The sequence below is a fragment of the Scyliorhinus torazame genome, chromosome 12, assembly GCF_047496885.1.
Source record: "Scyliorhinus torazame isolate Kashiwa2021f chromosome 12, sScyTor2.1, whole genome shotgun sequence".
In the NCBI taxonomy this organism is placed as follows: domain Eukaryota; kingdom Metazoa; phylum Chordata; class Chondrichthyes; order Carcharhiniformes; family Scyliorhinidae; genus Scyliorhinus; species Scyliorhinus torazame.
This window is the reverse complement of record NC_092718.1, coordinates 215,509,035-215,533,070: the sequence shown is the minus strand read 5'-3', so window position 1 is coordinate 215,533,070 and position 24,036 is coordinate 215,509,035. Positions and strand designations below refer to the sequence as shown.

Below are 24,036 nucleotides of genomic sequence, written 5' to 3'. Positions count from 1 at the left end.
CCTTTCCTAATGGAGTAAACCATAATCTAATAGTTCGTCAGCAAATTTTATTCCAACCTTGCTAACATCACCCCTTACAAACATACCCAGAATAACCAAAATAAAATCTTAGCATGCAGTCATCAAGTCTTGTACACTACTTGATTTAAAAAACAAAACTATTGATAATCACCAAAACTGTGAATATTGCTTTTTTAATCAAATTTTTGTTTGTTGAGGATGAGGAGCTCAGACCTATCCTACTGAAAGCAACTGAAATTCCTAAATTATACCATCTTAATGCATTACTGGCTGAGTGAAGACACTAACTTTGCATTTATATCTCTATGATCAACCAGAAATTTCATAGATGTGATTTTTTTTTTAAATAGCAGACAATGTTGAATATCAAAGCAAATTACTGTGGATTCTGGAATCTGAAACAAAAACAGAAAATACTGGACAATCTCAGCACGTCTGACAGCATCTGTGGAGAGAAAAAGGAGCTAATGTTTCAAGTCTGGATGGCTCTTTGTCAAAGCTGAATATCAATGTTGAATATCTGTTTAACAAATTGACTCAAATTTTTATGTATTCATTTATTTCATATATTATCAATGTCATTCTTTATCTGTCCAAGTAGTGGTAGGTCATGATATGTTCAAAATAATGAGGGGCCTGTAACATAGTAGAGAGGGAGAAATTGTTCCTGCTTATAAAGAAGGCTCAAGAATGAGAGGGCACAAACTGAAAGAGATTTGCAAAGGAACTAAATGTGATGTGAGAAGAAACCTTTTTACACAACGAGTGGTTTGGGTCTGGGATGCACTGCCTGGAAGTATGGTCGAGGCAGGTTCAATCGAGGCATTCAAGAAAACATTAGATAATTACTTGAGTAGAAACAATGTGCAGGGGTACAGGCAGGGGAATGGCACAAAGTCATGATGCTTGCTTGGAGAGCTGATCCAGACACAATAGGCAAATGGCCGCCTTCTGCACCATAACAAGTCTGTAATTTTGTGAGTAGATTGTATCACTATGCCATTCCCACATTGAAAAATAATGTACTAAATCAGTGTTTCTATGTGAAAACTTATCCTTCATGTGCAATTACAAGGGTCAACTCTCACTACAAGCTCTGTTCACCTTTGCCTGAACTAAATGTAATTTTGGGGATAAAAAGTTACAAACAGAACTTTAGACCAGCCTGCCTAAGCTTCTACAGACTGCTCTTGGAGCATGTGCATTATTTTGCTAATCCTCGCCTTTTAATCAACGGAAGTGTGCAGGAAGATTGTAAAAAGGTTCCTGTATTGAATACTTTTAGATGCACCAACGATTGACGTGGAAAATGTCCTTGTTTTTTTTTTTTTTTTTTTACACACAGTTTTGCAATGTAATGAAAACAGAACATTTTAAATGTAAATTTTAAGAGCATATATCACTTTTTTATTGCCGGCCATGCTATCTGCTCCTGTATTCATTACCTTGGTGGTCTCCCAGTCAACATTCTGCACTAACATTTTGCAGACAAATGCAATTTTCACCCCTGGTTTGCTTTGATCTAGTGCAGTATTTATTAATAAGGTTTAAATAAGAGTTAAGTACACACATGTTCTGTTCTGTATAAAATTCGTACTGTTCATTATTTCAAGTTAACCAAAATAAAGAATGCTATTAGCAGACCTCACCAGATGGTATAATCTCAAGTTGAAAACATAAAACTAATGAAGTCTAAAACATTCCTGTGGTGCATCTACATAATGTAGAACTTTGAACTGATTTAATGGGCTGTGTATGTGGACTATATCCATGCTTCGTTTCTAACTGTTTAACTCTTTCACCCATCTAGTCTCATCTGTAACCAGTCAATAGATTCCAAGCAGATGAAGTTAGGCATTAATATTTAATCAAGTGCCTAAGGCAGAGGGAGAATAATCTCGAGATCTCCACATATATTTTTATAAAGCAGTCTTAGATTAATATGAAAATATAACATTTAAGGAATAATTATTTTTAAGCCATCTTTCTAATGCAAAATATAGTGCAATATATTTATGGAAGTTGTGCGTTCATTAGTCAGGATTGCTTCTCTGGAACACTTTGTATTTATGTAACACTTCATGGGTAACAAAAATGGAACAGAGTTTACGGAGAAGATCACCGCTCCCCCTCCCTCGCACCCCCGAATCCTAGTCGCTATCTATATTCTAAGAATAACGCATTCGCTGGCAATTCAATTTCAGGTCAAATATACAGGAGATTTGCACTAGACTTTCATTAGCCACATCAGAATCACTACTTCACCATCAGAAAGAGGGACAAATCAGTGTGCTCAGTCAATTAGTATGTCTGTGAATTCACAATCAGTGTGAATCCATAACTTCTGTACAAAAGGAATATTAGATGAACATTTCAACTTTAGTAAATATCACCTGAGAAAAGTGGGAACAAAGGAAATGCAGAATTTGCATATAAATTATATCCTGTCACATCCTCAGGCACCCCAAAGTACTTTACAACAAATGGATTACATCTACCGCTAGCAACTTATTTGTTTGAACAATTCAGGAGTATTATGTACTGGAACAAAAGCGGTCGGGAAAACATCTGAAAACAAAAATATTAAATTACCATCTTAATTACAGGTGGCAAATTAGCTGTCAATGCATGGTGGCAAATTTGTTTACCTACAATATCTATAACAAATAAACAGCTTATAGGCTGGATACATGTGTCATCATCACAAAGACTTGCAACTTAATTGAAGAGCAGTTATAACTTCAAGGTTATGTGGTAACGTGGTAACTGAATCTGCAGTAGGGAAATAAACAATGCAGCTGGTTACCTGTGAGTTGTCAATTACATGATTAGCTTCCAACTGGATATTGAACTTCACACCCAACTCCGAAGAAAATGAGTCCATTGGGGACAATGTTCCAGATGTTAGGACAATTGTCCTCACGCAATTAAGATCTGAAAAAGCCTAGAAGAAAAATAAAATTTAAATATCTTAGTTTGAATTGTTACTGGACTGACTCTTACTGGTGGTTTAACATAAAGGATACAGCAGAGTACGAAATCAGGATAAACCCATCAAGCAGAAAGTTTTTAATTTTAATCTTCCTCCAACTGGGCAGTGAGAAGCAAAATAGTCCTCATTCTGGTAGCAGGTGAAGAACAAAAAAGAACAAGAGGGGAGTTGCATGAGCGATGGGGAAGCAGGCAGCTTGTGGGCGAGTGCGGGGGTGAGAGGACAGGGCTGGGGGGGGCAAAGGGAGCAAAATGGCAGGGCTGGGGGGGGGGGGCGTCGAGGAGAACTAGACGGCGGACCCGAGAGGCACGTGGGCGGGGACGGGGGTGCAGGGAAATGGGGGCGCAGTGAGGGGGAGCCAGAGGATGTGGCAAGATTAATCAAGGGAGCGTGAGAGCATAGCGAGATTAGCCAGGGGAAGCAAAAGAGCTCGGTGGGTCCAGGCAAACGAGAGAACGCGGTGGGGCGGGGCATGGCAAACAAGAAGAGGCGGCGGGGCCAGGTGAGCCAGAGGACATGGCAGGGCGGGGCCAGGCTAGCCAGAAGACGCGGCACTGCCAGGTGAGCCAGAGGACGCGGTATGACGGGGACAGGCGAGCCAGAGCACGCGGCGGGGCAGGGCTAGAGGGTGCGGCGCAGTGGGCCAGGCGAGTCAGAGGGTGCAGTGCAACAAAACCGGGCAAGCCAGAAGGCGCGACGCAGCGGCGTCAGGCGAGCCAGAGGGTGCGGCCAGGCAGGGCCAGCGGAGTCAGAGAGGGTGGCGGGGCCAGGGGAGCCAGAGGGCGTGGCAGGGCCAAAGGAGCCAGAGGGCGCGGTGGGGTCAGGGGAGCCAGAAGGCGTGCAGGGCCAGTGGAGCCAGAGGGCGCAGCAAGGCCAAGGGAACCAGAAGGCACGGCGAGGCCAGGGGAGCCAGAGAGCTCGGCAAAGCCAGGGGAGCCAGAGGGCTCGGCGAGGCCAGGGGAGCCAGGGGGCACGGCGAGGCCAGGGGAGCCAGAGGGCACGACAAAGCCAGGGGAGCCAGAGGACAAGGCGAAGCCAGGGAGCCACAGGGCGTGGAGGGGCCGGGAAGCCAGGGGGCGTGGGGCCTGGTAGCCAAAGGGCGTGGTGGGAGCAGGGGAGCTAGAGGATGCGGCAAGGCCAGGGGAGCCAGAGGCATTGGTGGGGTAAGGGCTGCAAGAATATGCAGCTGAGAGGTGGGTGGCTAGAGTATGCAGGAGTAGGGAGCGAGGGCATGGACAAATGAGCAAGAAAAGAGGGAGGAGATTGGCATGTATGCGTGGTCCAGGAATTGTGGGAGGAAAGAGCATACACAAGGCAAGCATGAGTAGGGTGAGTGTGTACACCAGGGCACAGCATGTGAAGACAGAATAGGATAGAAGGAAACTCACAAAAAAATAATGAAATTAAAATCCTTACAAACAACGCTTTACAGTGCATCCCAAAACACTGGCTCACAGCAAGTACGTAAAAAATTTGACATTTTCAATATTTTGTATTTTCCATTGAACCATCTGGCTTTCTAACAATGCAGTAAGCATTCAGAGTACAATTAGAGTACGATACTCACCACTGCTGGATTTAAACACCAAAAGTTCAAGGTCAGTACAGCTGCCTTTTTGCGTGAACCTCTTCTGTTTCGAGGGCGCGCAAAGAAACCATTTTCATCAGGAATATCAGGTTGGTTTGTCCATGCGTAAGTCTGCTGCACTGCTATCCTGTAGTCATCTGCAAATCTGCAAGAACAATTTATGATATCAAATATATGGTACTGATGTTCAATACTGCAATTTTTCCCTCAAAAAGGTTGTTATTCACTAACTAATCGTTTTTCCACCAGTCTTCCCTCAGCCAGAAGGATGAAACGTGCAAAATTAGAAGTAGGTTTACAAATAACATTCACTCCACACCAGTGTCCACTTGATCGGCACCCCATCAACAACTTGAAACATTTACTTCCGCCACTATAGGCACAGTCGCAGCAGTACCATCCACAAGATGCACTGCAGCAACTCACCAAGCCTCCTTCAAAAGAACCTTTCAAACCCATGACAGTTATAGAAAATGAATTTTTGGAATATTTAATTTTTCTTGGCTTTTAATTTACCCACAAATAGTGTCATGAGTAGATTGGAAGTTTCATTATCAGTCATAATAGGAAGGAATGCCATTCTACATTAGCAAGATTTCCCCAAATCTTTTTTAAAAGTTATTCAGTTGTTCAAGGAATGGGAATGAAGACAAGCACAATGAAGTAGCTAACTGATTTTTTTTTTTAATTTAGAGTACCCAATTCATTTTTTCCAATTAAGGGGCAATTTAGCGTGGCCAATCCACCTAGCTTGCACATTTTTGGGTTGTGGGGGCAAAACCCACGCAAATACAGGGAGAATGTGCAAACGCCACACGGACAGCGACCCAGAGCCAAGATTGAACCTGGGACCTCGGCGCCGTGCGGCCGCAGTGCTAACCCACAGTGCCACCGTGCTGCCAAGTAACTAACTGATTTGATTCGATTTATTGTCACATGTACCGAAGTAAAGTGAAAAGTATTTTTCTGCGGCCGAAGGAACATACACAGTGCGTACACAGTAGACAAAAGAATAATCAACAGAGAACATTGACAAATGGTACATCAACAAATAGTGATTGGTTACAGTGCGGATCAAGGGGCCAAACAAAGCAAATACATGAGCAAGAGCAGCATAGGGCGTCGTGAATAGTGTTCTTACAGGGAACAGATCAGTCCGAGGGGGAGTCGTTGAGGAATCTTGTAGCTGTGGGGTAGAAGCTGTTCCTATGTCTGGATGTGCGGGTCTTCAGACATCTGCACCTTCTGCCTGATGGAAGGGTCTGGAAGACGGCAATACCTGGGTGGGAGGGGTCTCTGATAATGCTGTCTGCCTTCCTGAGGCAGCGGGAGGTGTATAATCGAATCAATGCGAGGGTAGCAAGCTTGTGTGATGCGTTGGGCTGAGTTCACCACACTCTGTAGTTTCTTGCGATCTTGGAACGAGCAGTTGCCATACCAGGCTGTGATGCAGCCGGATAGGATGCTTTCTATCGCACATCTGTAGAAGTTTGAGAGTCGATGCAGACATGCCAAATTTCTTTAGCTTCCCTAGGAAGTAGAGACTTTGTTGGGCTTTCTTGACTGTTGCATCAACGTGAGTGGGCCAAGATAGACTGTTGGTGATGGTGACCCCCAGGAACTTAAAGCTATCGACCATCTCCACTTCGGAGCCATTGATGCAGACGGGAGTTTGTTTCGTGCTACACTTCCTGAAGTCAATGACCAGTTCCTTGGTCTTTCCAACATTTAGAGGTTGTTTTCGGTACACCATGCAACCAAGTGATTTATCTCCCTCCTGTAGTCCGATTTGTCGTTGTTTGAGATACGGCCCACCACAGTCGTTTCATCCCCAAACTTATAGATTGAGTTGGAGTTAAATCTTGCCACACAGTCATGTGTATATGGAGTACAGTAGAGACTGAGCACAGACCCTTGCGGGGCCCCAGTGTTGAGGACTATTGTGGAGGAGGAGGTGCTGTTGCCTATCCTGACAGATTGCAGTCTGTTGGTGAGGAAGTCAAGGATCCAGCTGCACAGGGAGGGGTCAAGTCCAAGATTGTGAAGTTTTGTTATTAATCTTGTCAGGATAATGGTGCTGAACGCGGAGCTGTAGTCAATAAACAGCAGTCTTACATAGGTTGTCGAGGTGTTCGAGTGTTGATTGTAGAGCCAGGGAGATAGCATCTGCTGTGGACCGGTTGCAGTGACAGGCAAACTGCAGTGGATCGAGACCTTCTGGAAGGCTGGCAATGATCTGTCTCATGACTTGCCGCGCGAAGCATTTCATGATAACATGCATCAGGGCCACCGATCGGTAGTCGTTGAGACAGGCTCCTTATTATTCTTTGATACTGGTATTATGGTGGTCTTCTTGAAGGAGGTGGGGACCTCAGAGCGGAGGAGTGAGGTGGTGAAGATATCTGCGAATACAGTCACCAGCTAGTCTGAGCAGGCTCTGAGTGCTCGCCCAAAGACTCCGTCGGGGCCCGTCGCTTTCCGCGGATTCACTTTCAAGAAGGCAGCTCTTACCTCTGAGGCTGTAATAGTGGGTATGGGTGTGTCCAGGGCTGTTGAGGCGGGTGGCACTGATACATTGGCTGACTGCTCAAAGCGGGCATCAAAGCTTTGACAAAGGTCATCTGGACTCGAAACATTAGCTCTTTTCCCTCCCTACAGATGCTGCCAGACCTGCTGAGATTTTCCAGCATTTTCTCTTTGGTTTCAGATTCCAACATTCACAGTAATTTCTCTTTATCCAGAGATAAGGAGGTATGTGGTTCAGAAGGATTATTGCTGGAAAACGTGGTGATATGTGGGATTATGGGTGAAGTGTGAAATGAGTCGTGTTCCATTATGTAAGGTAAGGTTAGAGAGTCCAGTGAAACGTGATGGTAGGAGGAATTAACTTTTTCAGGGGTGCAGTTTATCCTGGGTAATGATATAGCTGGATCACAGGTGGGAATGATGCCTACTGTGGTTGAAAAGCCAGTGGAAAGTCAAACAACTGAAGTGTTGCAAGAAGCATATCCTGGGGTGTTTCCTGATTGTGTGGTAACAAAATTCTAATTTTTGTGAACTGTAATGAGGTGCCATTTCATTTTCATGCCCTATAAAACTGTCAGGTGATTGCAGAATATATAGTGAAAATTTCACCATGGTCGAAATTGCATTTCACAATCAGATGGTGTTCAAATTACAAGCAGTCTGAAATTTGTCGTTAACTTCTTAAAAAAAGCATTAAATATTTATAGAGATATAGCTCCAAATAATTATTGTACCACACACCATTTTAATTGCAGATTTTTTTTAAAACAACAGCTTTGAAAGTCTGAACAGGTCCAGAAGATTTCAGCACTCACCTGCTGTTATCCCTGAAGAGAAAGTCAAGCACCATGAAAAGTCCTTTCAGCACGATCTGTGTTGAAGCACTTACAGTTGGGACAGTTACCGACTCCTGCTGTCCATTCAGCACAAGTACCTTCTCTTCTTTCTCGAGCACAGCATCCAGGTGTTTCTGCACATCAAACGCTTATTCATATATACAATTTAAAGTGTGTACAATACTAAAAACAGCTTGAAGGAGCACAGATTAAAGCAAATACCGAATAAATTATGTTTTTTGCCCCTTAATCACCTATATTAAAAGGTATTACCATCGCTGAATTCCCCCACTATTAACATCCTGGGGGTTACCACTGACTGGAAACTGAACTAGCCATATTGGATTGGATTTGTTTATTGCCACGTGTACCGAGGTACAGTGAAAAGTATTTTTCTGCGAGCAGCTCAACAGATCATTAAATACATGGGAAGAAAAGGGAATAAAAGAAAATACATAATAGGGCAACACAACATATACAATGTAACGACATAAGCACTGGCATTGGATGAAGCATACAGGTCAGTCCATAAGAGGGTCATTTAGGAGTCTGGTGACAGTGGGGAAGAAGCTGTTTTTGAGTCTGTTCGTGCGTGTTCTCAGACTTCTGTATCTCCTGCCCGATGGAAGAAGTTGGAAGAGTGAGTAAGCCGGGTGGGAGGGATCTTTGATTATACTGCCCGCTTTCCCCAGGCAGTGGGAGGTGTAGATGGAGTCAATGGATGGGAGGCAGGTTTGTGTGATGGACTGGACAGTGTTCACGACTCTCTGAAGTTTCTTGCGGTTTCTTGCCATACCAGGCTGTGATGCAGCCCGATAGGATGCTTTCTATGGAGCATCTATAAAAGTTGGTACGGGATAATGTGGACATGCCGAATTTCCTTAGTTTCCTGAGGAAGTATAGGTGCTGTTGTGCTTTCTTGGTGGTAGCGTCGACGTGGGTGGCTACTGTGGCTACGAGAGGCTGTCAGAGGTTAGGCATCCTGCAGCGAGTAACTTGCCTCGTGACTCCCCAAAGCCTGTTCACCATCTGCAAAGCACAGGTCAGGAATGTGATGGAATACTCTCCACTTGCCTGGCTGAATGCGGTTCCAAAAACATTCAAGAGGCTTGACACCATCAAGGACAAAGTATACTTGATTGGCAACTGATCCACAAACATTCACTCCATTCACCACAGATGCAAAATAACACCAGTGCACACCATCTACAGGATGCACTCACCAAGATTCCTGAGGAAGCACACTTAAACCCATGGCCACTACTATACAGAAGGCCAAGGGCAGCAGACACATAGGAACACCACGACCTGGAAATTCCCCTATGTTATGTATTTACATTGAGTCTTAGTAGCATTGTGTATTAATTTATACATGTAGCTGCTGGAAGTGACATCACAGGCCGCTAATGCAAGAAACTGCCAGAGTGAAGAAGCAATCTGTAGTGACCACACCTTGGAAATAAAGTTCTGTTAGTTTTTGACCCTCCATGCCTCCTAGCGACCGTTTTCCACAACACACAACATAAAAACTGGCTACGAGGACTTTGAACAGCACTTGCTCGGAACCCAGGAGGAAAAATGAAATTAACAAAAGGCGGGAAAAAAAGGACTTAAAAGGACAGCTCTCGTCTTTGCTCCAGACATAACGGATGAGGTGGACATGAGTAGCGATCCTCCACAGAGCAATTATAGAGCTGTGGATGTTTAAAAAGAGGCTGAAGTTCGGGTTGTGGCCTTGTTTAAACGGGAAAAGCAAGGTAGCTGCTGAAAACATGTTGCGAAGTGTGTATATGGGGAACCTCCATTTGGAAGAAAAGGGCAGGAGTTTTCAACGCTGTGGGATCCTTCACTAAAAATGTGGAGAAATGGGGCTCCTTTCATGAGCATTTTGACTTTTGCGCAGGCAAACAAAATAGCGCAAGATATTATGGACCCCATGTTCCTGAGCATGATTTGGGGGGGGGGGGGGGGGGGGGGGGTGAATGTTCACTCTCCTCAGAAGTTTAGTGCAATCGGAGAAGCCAAGCAAAAAAGATATGAACAAATTGTACAGATCCTACAACCACACTATCGTCTAAGCCTTTGGTGATTGCAGAGCGCTTCAGATTCCACAGTTGATATCAAGAAGCAGGGAAATCAATTGTGCAATTCATGTCTGTATTAAAAAGACTTGCAGAGAGAGTACTGAGAGTTAGGTGATGCGCTGAATGATACAATTCAGGATAGATTGGTCTGCGAAATGAGGCAATATAGAAATGGTTGCTAACCGAGAGTAACCTTACTCTGAGAAAGGCCATGGAAATTGCTGTTTCGATGGAGCTGGCTGTGAAAGAAGCTCAGCAACTGAGTTTGAATACTTGCATATACAAAATATTGGCTGAATTGACACCCAAGAGATTTGAAACTCGTACATGTCACCGATCCATGAAGCCAGGGCATTCAGCTGCAGAATGCTGGTGCAAACATATCATTTACAGAAGCCGTGGGGGAAAAAAGGCCATATAGAGGATGCCTACTGGAAAAAACAACAAGCTATGAGTGAAAATAATAAGAAGCAAGAGAAAACCAAAACAGCATGTAAACAGATAGAGAGGTAGAGAGAAATGAGGTGACTTGCAGTCTGAAGACCAATTGTTACTGAATGGGCGAGCCACTGCTGGTGCTACAAATAGATACCGAGTCACTTCCTGTTGGATGGTCAGCCAGTAAGGATGAAAGCCGGCACTGGGGAAGCAGTCTCACTGGTGCCCAAGATTATCTAGAAGGGAAAACTCAGACACATTCCCTTGAAGAACAGCGTCAAAGACATGCACTGGTGAAGTGTTTCCACTGAAGGGCCGCACTGACGTGGCTGTGCAACTTAACATGCAAATAGCTGATTTGTCTTTACATGTAGTAAAGGGCAATTATCCAACATTGTGTCAAACATGGTTACAAAAGATATAATTGAACTGGGTCAAAGTCAACCTGATGACTAATGAAGAATCAAACCTTACAAAAAGTCTAAAGAAGCACACTGTTGTGTTTGATGAAGTACCAGGGAGTATGAAAGACATCACAATTAAATTGAAGATTAAAGAAGGAAGCCAAGTAAAATGCTTGAAGGTTAAGATTGGTACCCTATGCTATCAGGCTAAAAATGGAGGCTGACTTGGAATGACCGGGCGTCTTAGGACCGGTCAGTATTAGAATAGGCTACACCAATAGTACCAATCATCAAAAAGGATGGATCAGTACGAATTTGCAGAGACTTCAAAGACACCTTTAATCCAATGTTGTGTGCGGAACAATGCCCACAAATTCACATCGATGACCTGTATGCTGGATTGGCAGGAGGCCAAGATATTAGCAAAATTGACCTGAGCCAGATATGCTCAGGTCAGAATGTAGACCAGACGTCATCGGAATTCCTGACAATTGTGACACATAAAAGTTTATTTTGGTACCAAAGATTACTGTTTGGTATCACATCAACTCCAGCATTGCTTCAAAGAACAATGGATCAGATCTTGAGTGGATTAAACAGAGTCCAATGCTAGCTGGATGACATCCAACACACTAGAAAAGACGAAGGGGAACATCTTCAGAATTTGGATGCCACTTCTAAGATTGGGTGACTATGGGCTGAGAGTCCGCAAGGACAAGTGTGAGCTCTTCGTCTTCCATTGGGAATTTGAGGCATGTGATCGATTCCCCGGGCCTTCACAAATCGTCTTCAAAGGTCAAGGTTATCACCGAGGTGCCTGCACCACAGAACCTTAACCAGTTGCGATCCCTCCTAGGATTGTTGAGCTACCACGGAAGATTTGCTCCATATCTGGCAACCATTTTAAAACCATTGCATAACCAGTTGTGCCAAAACAAGAAGGGGAAGTGGTCAGATCAATGCAATAACACTTTTGTGCAAGTCAAAGAAGCGTTGCTCAAATCTGAAGTCCTTGTGCATTTCGATCCTACCCTACCCAAACAGTTGTGTGATGCACCTCCTTCTGGTGTTGGAGCGGTAGTATCCCACATCATGCCATCGAGTGAGAAAAGACCCATTGCCTTTGTATCTCGAACATCGAACAAAGCTGAAAATAACTACACACAAATCGAAAGGGAAGTCTGAGGGATTATTTTTGTAGTAGAGATTCCATCAATTCCTGTTTGGATGAAAGTTGACACTGTTTATAGAATTTACAGTGCAGAAGGCGGCCATTCGGCCCATCGAGTCTGCACCGGCTCTTGGAAAGAGCACCCTACCCAAGGCCGCTCCGCCACCCTACCCTCATAACCCAGCAACCCCACCCAACACTATGGGCAATTTTGGACACTAAGGGCAATTTAGCATGATCAATCCACCTAACCTGCACATCTTTGGACTGTTGGAGGAAACCAGAGCACCCGGAGGAAACCCACGCACACACGGGGAGGATGTGTAGACTCCGCACAGACAGTGACCCAAGCCGGAATCGAACCTGGGACCCTGGAGCTGTGAAGCAATTGTGCTATCCACAATGCTACTGTGCTGCCCATGCTGTTGACGGACCATCATCTATTAATGACAATTTTTGGAGCACACACAGGAATTCCTTCACTTGCAGCAAACAGAATGCAGAGACGGGCACTGCTTTTGTCTGCACAAACCTATACCATCAGGTATCGACATTCAAATCTCTATTATAATGCAGATGGACTTTCGCGATTACCACCACCAAGTAATTAGTCAGCAAGTAGTTCGTCAAACAATTCAAGCGGAATTATCTTCAACTTTGAACAGGCAGACCGTACATCTGTCACTTCAGGACAAGTGAAGAAGTACACTCGGAGCTATCCAATACTCTCCAAAGTAATGGGTAAGGTTCTACGAGGCAAAACCTCAGAACTAAAACCTGACTTGAAACCGTACTCCATTAGAAGATGGGAGCTGTCTGTACAGTCAGGAAGTCTTCTTTGGGGGCTCAGAGTATCATTCCATCACCATTTAGAAGACAAGTGTTAAACAAATTGCACGAAGGCCACTGTGGAATTGTGCGCATGAAAGAATAGCGAGGAGTTACTTCTGGTGGCTTGGATTGGATGTGGATATTGAAGAGAAAATGGATAATGTTCTCATTGGGTGTAGGTACAAAAGCTGCCACCATCAGCACCATTGTATCCTTGGGAATAGTCAGAAGAGACTTGGCAACAGGTGCATGTTGACTTTGCAGGACCCTTTGAAGGGCCTATATTCTTCATAATGGTCAATGCTCATTCAAAGTGGCCAGTAGTTGTCATAATTAAGTCAACTTCATCAGAAAAGATGATAGAGAGGCTAGGAGAAGTCTTTAGTAGGTTTAGATGCTCTTACCAATTGGTAAACGAGAACAGACCTCAAATTGTCTCCCAAGAATTTGAAAGTTTCTTGAAAGAGAATGGTATTCAACATATTAGGTCTGCACCCTACCATCCTGCTACGAACGGACTAGCAGAACATTTTGTTCAAACCATGAAACACACATTGAGAGCAACCAGGGAACATGGTTTCCTGATCAAATGCCTGCATCAATTCCTACTGATGCACAGGAATATCGCTCATTCAACTTCTAAAATCTCTCCTGCACTATTAATGATGAAGAAACAACTACATTCAGCATTCGACTTATTGAAACTCCCAAAAACTAAAATATTCGTTCAACAGAAACAACAAGGACAGTGTCTTCCACCAACGACAAGTAGAGCTGGCCACAAATTACTCCACAGGAGAAAAATGGGTTACAGCCACATCCTTGCACAGACTGGACCTGTCTTATACCGTCCAGGCTGGAGGAGGCATGTGGACCAGCTGTTGGCGAGGAGAACCGATCCGCTGGAAATGGAACCTGATGAAAATTCGGATTCAACTGCACAAAGTCCTGACCTAAACCTTCCTACAACCCTGACACCAACAGACACTGTTGAGGAAGAGAACATCTCACCTTCAGACCAAGCACAGAGTCAAGCTCTAGTTACAACATCGACACCGGTCAAAATAACCATGATGGCATTCACACAAAGACATTAACGCCAGAGGTTACAACCAATACAAAGAAGCAGGTGCCAGAAATTCGCTGTCAACCATTCAGAGAGCAACGATCGCCAAACCATCAGATTTACTGATTATTGTTATTTGATTATTGTTCATGTTATATTTATGGGGACGTTTGATTCAAAGGGGGAATGAAACGTTAAGTATTTATATTGTTACGGACGCCTGGTCAGCTCTCAACAGTGACAAAGAGACTGGTTCAGAGGTGCAACGTCTTTAAGTTTTTAAGGCGGTGGAGAAAGATCGATTTGTTCCAGGAGTAATAATATAAGAAATAGGGCTTGGTTATTTTATAAAACAAGCATTATTAAAATAATACTAATAATATTTATTATTGTCACAAGTAGGCTTCCATTAACACTGTAATGAAGTTACTGTGAAAATCTCCTAGTCGCCTTCTCCGATGCCTGATCAGGTACATAGAGGGAGAATTCAGACTGTCCAATTCACCTAACAGCATGTCTTTGAGGACTTGTGGGAGGAAACCGGAGCACCCGTAGGAAACCCATGCAGGCACGGGAGAACGTACAGGCTCTGCACAGACAGTGACCCAAGCCAGGAATCTAACCTGGGACCCTGGTGCTGTGGAGCAGCAGAGCTAACCACTGTGCTACCATATTTATGAAGCAATTTTTCTTCTGTTAGGAAAACTCTTTCGGAACCCTTTTCCAAGCCTGCCTTGGTGGCAACTTTCATGATCTCTCCTGCTCGCTTTCAAACGTTTTCTCACTATGCCTGTTCAAAAAGGATTCTTTCTCGCTCTCTCTCTCTAAGCTCCACCTAGCCCCTCAAACAAAAGGTTCTCTCCTGTGGATTCCAGACTTAACACATCATCGTTATCTTGGCTGTTTGATTGCCGACTCCCGTTTATACAAAGGTACAGAGCCATGCCAGTGATACGCAACTAGCCTCCCATTGATGGACAAAGAGGCCATCAGATTTGGTAATGGGCTAATAGCTGGTCAGACACGTGTATTCCGAAGGACAATGGATCTTGAGTGACTCACCCTTGCTGAACAGGGCCATCCTATGTATTCCCACTGTAGGATCTCTTCAAATAAGAGTCGAGGGTCTGGTGGTAGTGTGAGATTGAGTTTTATTGCACAAATCTAGTTAGTACACTTCAAAAACTGCTGAACTAAAGAAACAAAGGCCCAGCGGGGCATGAGGAAGAACAAAGAGAAAGAGAGAAGAGAGACACAGGCAGGCAGCATACACTTGTGCTAGTAACCTTATACCTGTGTTTGATACCACACCCTCTTTGCTCCCTATTGGTTTATAAGTTTTAAATCTAAATGGTGGTCTTTCCCATGACTCACATTGATATCTGACTTACTCCCTTTGCAGTCTAGCTGAGAGGCCGGTGTAAGGTGTCACTGCCAAACGGACCTTGACTCAGAATAATGCAAGCTTGTATTTCAACTGTGGTTACAACACTTTTAAAACTTGGATTTTAACTATTTCCCTACACCCACTAACGAGATTAAGTCTGCTTGCAATAATGCAACTCTGCCATGTGTGGGTGTATCCCTCTGACTCCTGTGGTACTGGAAACAGGCTGACAAGACACATGGGTTAACAAGAGAAACTGACTCATGAGGTTCTGGCGGAATTGATATTGGCTGTCTTCAAGAGCACTCAAGTCAACATATAAACTAGCTATTGCTACATGGACTCTGTGATTACCGACTCACATTTACACAAAGGTCCAAGACCATGCTATGAATATGTAACGAATTTCCAGACACAGGTGGTCCACTTTGCGGGACGGCTCGGTGGCATAGTGGTTAGCACTATTGCCTACGGCGCTGAGGACCCGGGTTTGATCCTGGCCCCGGGTCACTGTCTGCGTGGAGTTTGCACATTCTCCCCGTGTATGAGTGGGTTTCACCCCCACAACCCAAAGATGTGCAGGTTAGGTGGATTGGCACACTAAAACTGCCCCTTAATTGGAACAAAAGTAATTGGATACACTAAATTTATTTTTTTTAAATGATCCACTTTGTAGCAGGACGAAGGACAAACAAAAGAAGCCATCAGACTCTGTAATGGGTTAATAGATGGTCAGATTGTGTTTCTGAGGAAAATGGATCTTAAGTGAATCACCTTGGATGAGCAGGAGTATCCTGTTTCTTCTCATTAACTAGTTTAATTCTAAATGGGACAATAGAACCAGTTGAGGGAATATACCAATGTATCAATGTTAGCAGACCGGTATAAAGGAAAGAACATCAGACCAAATCTTCAGTGATACCTGCGAGTCCCCTGGGAACAACCATCTCAAGAAGAAGGGACCCTGGGTTTCGAAGTCTCAAGAAGATATCCACATCGAGTGATCATAGCCTGGCCAGCCTCCTTCACTAAGTGTGGGTAATACCTAGAGCTCATCTGTGAGACTGAAACATATTTTGTGTGAGTGAGAATTGAGAATGACGTTGCGTTAAACCATGTACCTGTTTTTTCCTTTGTTCATCTCACAAATAAGTGCACCTGGGTAAAACATTTGAATAACAAACTGGTCTAAGTGTCTGAGATTTTACAGACAACACTCCGTGCTAGCAGTATTTTTCCCTTAGTCTGTTTTACCCCTAAATTGCCTGCCACATCTTTGATCCCATTTCTGGAACAATTTCTTAATATCTTCCTCGTGCAACAATATTGAGTCATAGTTGCTGCAGTAAGCACTATGTGCATGTCATCAGCAGAAGTGACGTCACAGGTCACTAGCACGAAAAACTGTCAGTGTGAAGAAACAGCCTGTAGTGAACACACCTTGTAAATAAAGCTCCGTCAGCTTTTGACCCTCCCTGTTTCCTAGCATCAGTTTTCAACAATACGCAACACCATCCAAGCCGCATACCATCTTGACTTCTAAATATATTGCTGCTCCTTCACTGTCGCTGGGTTAAAATCCTGGAACTCTCCCCATAATGGTACTGTGGGTGTACCTACGCAACATGGTTCAAGAAGGCAGCTCACTACCACCTTCTCAAGGGCATTTAGGAATGAGCAATAAATGTCGCCCTAGTCAGCAATGCCCACAAGCCAGGAATGAATTTTTTAAAGAGTCAGTTTTTGACCTGATTCCAGATGTCAGAAGTGCCAACACCCTCTCAAGTCCAAATGTCATGAAGACTGTAAACTTAATATGGCTTCAAGTCTAATTTTAAAAGTGCTTAGGTAGCCAATGTCTTTTTTCGTTACTTCATAAATCTATGATGTTGTTTGCAGCAAACTACCCAGTCTTCAGAATAGTGACCACGACACCACACAACCCTGTCATGGTAATCTCTGCAAGACGTGCCAGATCATCGACATGGATACCACTATTACACGTGAGAACACCACCCACCAGATACGCGGTACATACCCGTGCGACTCGGCCAACGTTGTCTACCTCATACGCTGCAGGAAAGGATGTCCCGAAGCGTGGTACATTGGCGAGACCATGCAGACGCTGCGACAACGAATGAACGGACATCGCGCAACAATCACCAGGCAGGAATGTTCCCTTCCAGTCGGGGAACACTTCAGCAGTCAAGGGCATTCAGCCTCTGATCTCCGGGTAAGCGTTCTCCAAGGCGGCCTTCAGGACCCGCGACAACGCAGAATCGCCGAGCAGAAACTTATAGCCAAGTTCCGCACACGAGTGCGGCCTCAACCGGGACCTGGGATTCATGTCACATTACATTCATCCCCCACCATCTGGCCTGCGAAATCCTACCAACTGTCCTGGCTTGAGACAATTCACACCTCTTTAACCTGGGGTTACCCCATCTCTGGATCTGTAAAGATTTAATCACCTGCTAATGCTCGCATTCCTAGCATTGTTTGGCATCTTTGAATTTGTCTATATATGTGTTTCTGGAACAGACCTCGTCATCCACCTGAGGAAGGAGCAGCGCTCCGAAAGCTAGTGACATTGAAACAAACCTGTTGGACTTTAACCTGGTGTTGTAAGACTTCGTACTGTTCATAAATCTAAGCAAAGTGTTTATTTGGTGCTTTGATAAACATCCAAACACACTCCAAAACCATCTATGAAATATTAAATATCTTGTATGCACTTTCTGTTAACTATTTTAATCTCCATATTTACAAAGACAAAGAACAGTACATCACAGGAACAGGCCCTTCGGCCTTCCAAGCCTGCGCCGATCATGATGCCTGTCGAAATGAAAACCTTGTGCACTTCCAGGATCCGTATCCTTCTATTCCCATCCTATTTGTGTACAACAGGGACAGTCTATGTAAACTTGCAGCCCAAAATGAGAGTGCGACACTGGCTCTGGTGCTGTAGCACCTCCATTGGGAGGGAGGAGCGTGTAATTACAATCAGACAGGTGTTTATGGGCGGCACAGTAGCACTGTGGTTAGCATTGTTGCTTCACAGCGCCAGGGACCCGAGTTCAAATCCCAGCTTGGGTCACTGTCTGTGCGGAGTCTGCACGTTCTCCCCGTAGCTGCGTGGGTTTCCTCAACGTGCTCCGGTGTCCTCCCACAAGTCCCAAAAGACGCGCTTGTTAGGTGAATTGGATATTCTGAATTCTCCCTCAGCGTAGACGAACAGGCGCCATAGTGTGGTGACTAGGGGATTTTCAAAGTAACTTCCTTGCCGTGATACTGTAAGTCTACTTGTGACACCATTATAGATTATTATTATTACATCGGCAATTTCTATTATAAACATAAAAATTTAAATTGCAAGTAGAATAAGGGCAGAATATACAATCTTAAAATCAAAATCAAATTGCATTTACATGCTAGGTTGAACCACCCTCCAAGCTCGAACTGCATTATTCTATTTGAGGAGTATATTTGGTCTTGCCTCATGTGTCCAAAGCGTCTGGCAATCAACCAGTTTAAAAATGAAAAATAAATGCAATGAACAGTGCTCTGGTAGGGAGATTATAGCTCATTGCTATATAATAGGTATCTTGCCTGCTACCAATTACAGTCGGCAATCAACAATATAACTTCTAATTCTGTGGAAGTTCTTTACATTGAAGTCTCAGCTGGAATTTAGTCAGATTGTAGTAAGGGAAGCAAGATATAGATTACAAAGTGCAAAGCCGTAAAATACAGAAGGCTACATACTATATCAAAGGCTTTGTGCCTTATCAAAGCCTCACTACTCTTATTAAAAAAACAATTTACCTGTAAAATGGAAAACGTAGCACTGGTTAATCCCCAGTTATGAAAAACATTTAGCATTTCCTTCCCGTTCCAGACCCTGCAGGATGTTTCATATTCCTTTTCCACCAGATTGCCAGAACTCTCCTTTAGCCAGCTACAAAACAGAAATTTACACAATTTAGCCATTAATTCCTTGCCATGGGGTAAGCCTAAGTGGAAGTTTTATAAGAATCAAACCCAAATAATTTTCATTCTGAGTGGAGCAAATAATACCAACTGACCAAAGTGCCATGTCACATTCAGAAACAAATGGTCTAAGAAACAAAAGTATTATTAAGCAAAGCAGTGTCAAGAAAAACTCTTGTTTTTTCCCCAAGTAAAGTACACAAAATAACCATAAAACATAACTTTAGAGAGGGACAGAACGAAGGAGGAAAGGGATGAATAAATTGAGATGAATAAATAGAAGGAATAGAAGGACCAATAAAAAGTAGAGTTGTGTCATGAATCTGCCTGGAGACAGCATGGACAGTGTTCAAAGGGTCTCAATTGTTTTATGTGTCTTCCTGTGGCAAGTTTGGAACGGTAGTTTTGATAATAATCAAGTGTGAATGGTGTATGGAGGAGAAGCAGATTATAGTCGATTGGAAAGGTCCCTGAGATATACATGTGTTAATGTCTGGTCAAGGAAGTTGATGGGAGCAAGCAGACAGCCGAATACACAGAAGGCATAATCAAAGAACAACAAAGGTATCATTGCCCAGACCCTGAAAAGCCAGAGAGGCAATTACCATCTAGCAGTCTCAGAAAGTGGATAGGCCAGTATCCACCACCAAACCTGAAGGCAATTTTTACAACAAACAAGCTTCTAAGTCGTAGAGTCAAGGCAGTGCAGTAAACGTTCGTAACAGCGGTTTTAAAAATCTTCGCTGGTCTAGGAAAAAGACTGCTCCCAGATTGGAGTATCATCCCTGTATTGTGTGGTAACTACAGCTGGTTATTCAATTTGGATGTTGTTTAGGGAACAGGGGGAAATCTTCCAGAGTTCAGGTATCGTAGATTTAGTTTGTAGCAAAGGGTGCTATCTACAGAAACTGTGCGTGCTTAATAATTCATACATCTTAAATTGCACGCGAGGAGAGTAATCCGGTTTGGGTGTATTTATCTTTTCTTTAATAGTCTTTAATAATTGTTGCACGACGGCTGGGCTCTTTATTCTCACAGCAGTTTCACTTGTCGTCTCACACCAAAATAAACACTACACCCCCAAGAACTGGTGTTCCAATTTGGGATATCCTCGCAGATAACATTAGCGTGCTTCATAACAGTTGGATTTTAAATAAATCGCTGAATGCAAAATATAGCAAAAGTAACATTGTTGAGTTACGTTTAATATTTCTTGCATTGTATACTTGTAACTAAGAACATCAGAATGCACCTGATACTTCAGGAAAACTAATTTTCGTCTCAGCGCAAGCTACTAATTTTACAAGGGCTTAGAAAAAGCAAACTGTACCAGACATTTTGGGGAAAAGCCAAAATAATTAGTAGACATACCCTAATGAAAGACAAATATTTATCTATTTGCTTTCTCAACACCTTAAACTGTGAATGAACACGTATTTGTAATCGAGAGCAGGCAGTTTAGTTTCCTTTCTGGAGGGAAATATAGCCACCTACAATATTGCAAAATAAATGTCTTAAAACTGTATAGACAAGAATACTTGAGTAATAATCTGACCAGATGGTTCTATGTTATAAACTGAGACAGTGAGGAGTGACCAATTCATAATCATCTGACCACCAGATGAGACTGAAGGCTTGCAATCACTGCCATATATGATTATACAAAAAGCATATACACTATGGATTTTATTTGAGCAGTTTTATTTAATTAAGAGAGATGTCACCAAGAATTCTGATGCTCTAGGCAGCAGAAATGTGATGAGATGTCTGTACTGAAGGATCAACAATTCTAACTTTCTCAGTGCAATTTTATCAAGCATTAACTAAAATTAGCATTATTAATAAATATATTTAAATAAACTCATCCGAAGAAAACCATTGCATACTTGTTAAAACTATAGCAGACTGTGCGCAGTGCCTCGTGATTGCTTTTCCTGATGTTTTGGTTAACCATGCTATCCAGTTCTTCTCGAGCAAACAATAGCTGGTTTTCTGTGACGCTGAAGCTAGATGACTCCCGTGCACAGTCTTCAATATTATGCGCTTCATCGAAGATAACGATTTGGTCTTTCAAGTTAATCTTCATCTATCTCAAAAACAAAAAAGCAAAAGTAAAGCAATATTCTAGTACAGTATGCAGATTACTAATCTGGTCCATGAGGAATGCAAAATGTTGTGATAATGTTTCAAAATTTTGTAAAGTACTTACGCTCTCCCTTATCTGTGGGTCCATTAGATAATTGTACGGGCAAAATATAATGTCTGCCTCTTGCATCAACTCACGCGCTACAAAGTATGCACATGAACGAAGCTTCTTTCCAAGGCTCACCAACTCTTCAATGTCCCAAGCCAAATGCATACCATGAATCCACTGCAAAGTGTTCTGTTCATTCATTCTATGGACACCCTGATAAAAACGGCATGATCTTCCCTGTAATAGGAAAATAAATATAGATCTCAATTGCATAGATGAAAGAAAGGATCATCCTCAACCATGTAGAATAACAAGTCCTGGTTTCCTCATCAACAAATCATCTGGTATTTATAAATGGAATTTTTTAAAATGGAAAATAAACAATAGATCCATGTGGGGAGAATCAACTAAGACCATTAAGAAATATATATTTTACTCTTCTCACTAGCAGGCTTTCTTCACAGTGCCTTGATCCAAGATTGGAGTTTTAAAAAGTTGTACAAGTCTGCATACAGTGGGACAGACGAATAAGCTAACTTATAGGATGGCAATCCTGTTACTTTTTTGTTTAATTGATTTGATTTATTGTCACGTGTACCGAGGTACAGCGGAAAGCATTATTCTGCGTACAGTCCAGACAGATCGTTCCAGACATGAAAAACATAGAAGACACGATAAATAAACAATGTAAATACATAGACATAGACATCAGATGGAGCATACGGAGTGTAGTACTATCCAGTAGAGAAGATGTGTGGAGAGATCAGTTCAGTCCATAAGAGGGTCATTCTGGAGTCCGGCAATAGCAGATAATAAGCTGTTTTTGAACCGGTTAGTGCGTGTTCACAGACTTTTGTATCTCCTGCCCGATGGAAGAGGTTGGAAGAGAGAATAACCCGGGGGGGGGGGGGAGGGATCTTTGGTTATGCTGCCCATTTTCCCACGGTAGTGGGAGGTGTTGACAGTCATAAGAACATAAGAACTAGGAGCAGGGGTAGGCCATCTGGCCCCTGAGCCTGTTCCGCCAGTCAATACGATCATGGCTGATCTTTTTGAGGACTCAGCTCCACTTACCCGCTCGCTCACTGTAACCTTTTATTCCTTTACTGGTCAAAAATCTATCTACCTTTGCCTTAAAAACATTTCACGAAGTAGCCTCAATTGCTCCACTGAGCAGGGAATTCTACAGATTCACGATCCTTTGGGTGAAGAAGTCCTCCTCAACTCAGTCTTAAATATGCTCCCCCTTATTTTGAGGCTATGCCCCCGAGTTCTAGTTTCATCCGCCAGTGGAAACAATCTCCCTGCTACTATCATATCTATTCCCTTCAAAATGTTATATGTCTCTATAAGATCCCCCCCATTCTAAATTCCAATGAGTATAAATTCCAACATCTGCTGTGGTGGGCTTCGAACCCGGGTCGCCAGATCATTATCCTGGGTCTCTGGATTACTAGTCCAGTGACAATTCCACTATGCCACTGCCTCGCCACAACTCCAGGCAGAGTTGAGAGCTGTTCACTCCACAGTGTCCGGTCTCAAGCTGCCCAGAAATTAGCAAAAATTAAATTTGAAGGCTTCTCGATCTTACAAGGCCCCAGTTGCTGAGCAACACCCACATGTTTATGCCCTTGCTTCTTCACACTGTAGCTCTCTCGAAGCACAACAGAAACACAGTTAGAACATAACCAACCCCACACATACCACCTTTGTCCAGCATGAATCTAACTATCGGTTTCACCTTTCCAGGCACAGAAATATTAAATTAACCCCTCCCCTTAAAACTATGTCATAGAATTTACAGTGCAGAAGGAGGCCATTCAGCCCATCGAGTCTGCACCGGCTCTTGGAAAGAGCACCCTACCCAAGGTCAACACCTCCACCCTATCCCCATAACCCAGTAACCCCACCCAACACTAAGGGCAATTTATCAGGGCCAATCCACCTAACCTGCACATCTTTGGACTGTGGGAGGAAACCGGAGCACCCGGAGGAAACCCACGCACACACGGGAAGAACGTGCAGACTCCACACAGACAGTGACCCAAGCCGGGAATCGAAGCTGAGACCCTGGAGCTGTGAAGCAATTGTGCTAATCACCATGCTACCGTGTTGCCCCTAATATACCTCATATCGATGTTTACCAATACAAAGCTAATTTTCTTAAAACCACCTTTGTTTTCCTAACATAAGATTTTAGAAAATGCTATTTTTTAGACAAATCTATATTTCTCAAATGCTTCTCATTATTTTTAAGGGAGTGAAAGAAAATATTGGACAATTGTGCTCATCAAGGAAGAGGACGATGGAATGGGAAAGACAACATTTTTCATCCAGTAACAGTACCAATCACTCAGTGCTCAAGCAGGTATAGTGAGGTTATGAGCGGCATGGTGGCGCAGTGGTTAGCACTGCACTCTCTCGGCGTCGAGGACCCAGATTTGACCCCAGTCCCACGTCACAGTCCGTGTGAAGTGTGCACGTTTCCCGTGAGTCTGCGTGGGTCTC

General features: G+C 43.4%; 1 protein-coding gene and 1 long non-coding RNA gene across 3 annotated transcripts in view; one reads left to right on the top strand and one right to left on the bottom strand.

Annotated features, from left to right (window-relative positions):
* Nucleotides 1-1,953, top strand: part of LOC140386978 (uncharacterized) — a 129,545-nt gene extending 127,592 nt beyond the window's left edge. The window contains exon 3 of the long non-coding RNA XR_011933718.1: nucleotides 372-1,953. This is a non-coding gene — a long non-coding RNA (uncharacterized lncRNA). The remainder of the gene's footprint in view (nucleotides 1-371) is intronic.
* The window catches only part of brip1 (BRCA1 interacting helicase 1), a 329,036-nt gene that overhangs the window by 220,100 nt on the left and 84,900 nt on the right, over nucleotides 1-24,036 (bottom strand). For both annotated transcript variants that reach the window (XM_072469931.1, XM_072469933.1), the window contains exons 8-13: nucleotides 21,544-21,765; nucleotides 21,221-21,420; nucleotides 19,170-19,302; nucleotides 7,943-8,097; nucleotides 4,581-4,746; nucleotides 2,828-2,965 (exon numbers count right to left, since the gene is read on the bottom strand). In XM_072469931.1, coding sequence (XP_072326032.1) covers nucleotides 2,828-2,965; nucleotides 4,581-4,746; nucleotides 7,943-8,097; nucleotides 19,170-19,302; nucleotides 21,221-21,420; nucleotides 21,544-21,765 — 1,014 coding nt within the window. The remainder of the gene's footprint in view (nucleotides 1-2,827; nucleotides 2,966-4,580; nucleotides 4,747-7,942; nucleotides 8,098-19,169; nucleotides 19,303-21,220; nucleotides 21,421-21,543; nucleotides 21,766-24,036) is intronic.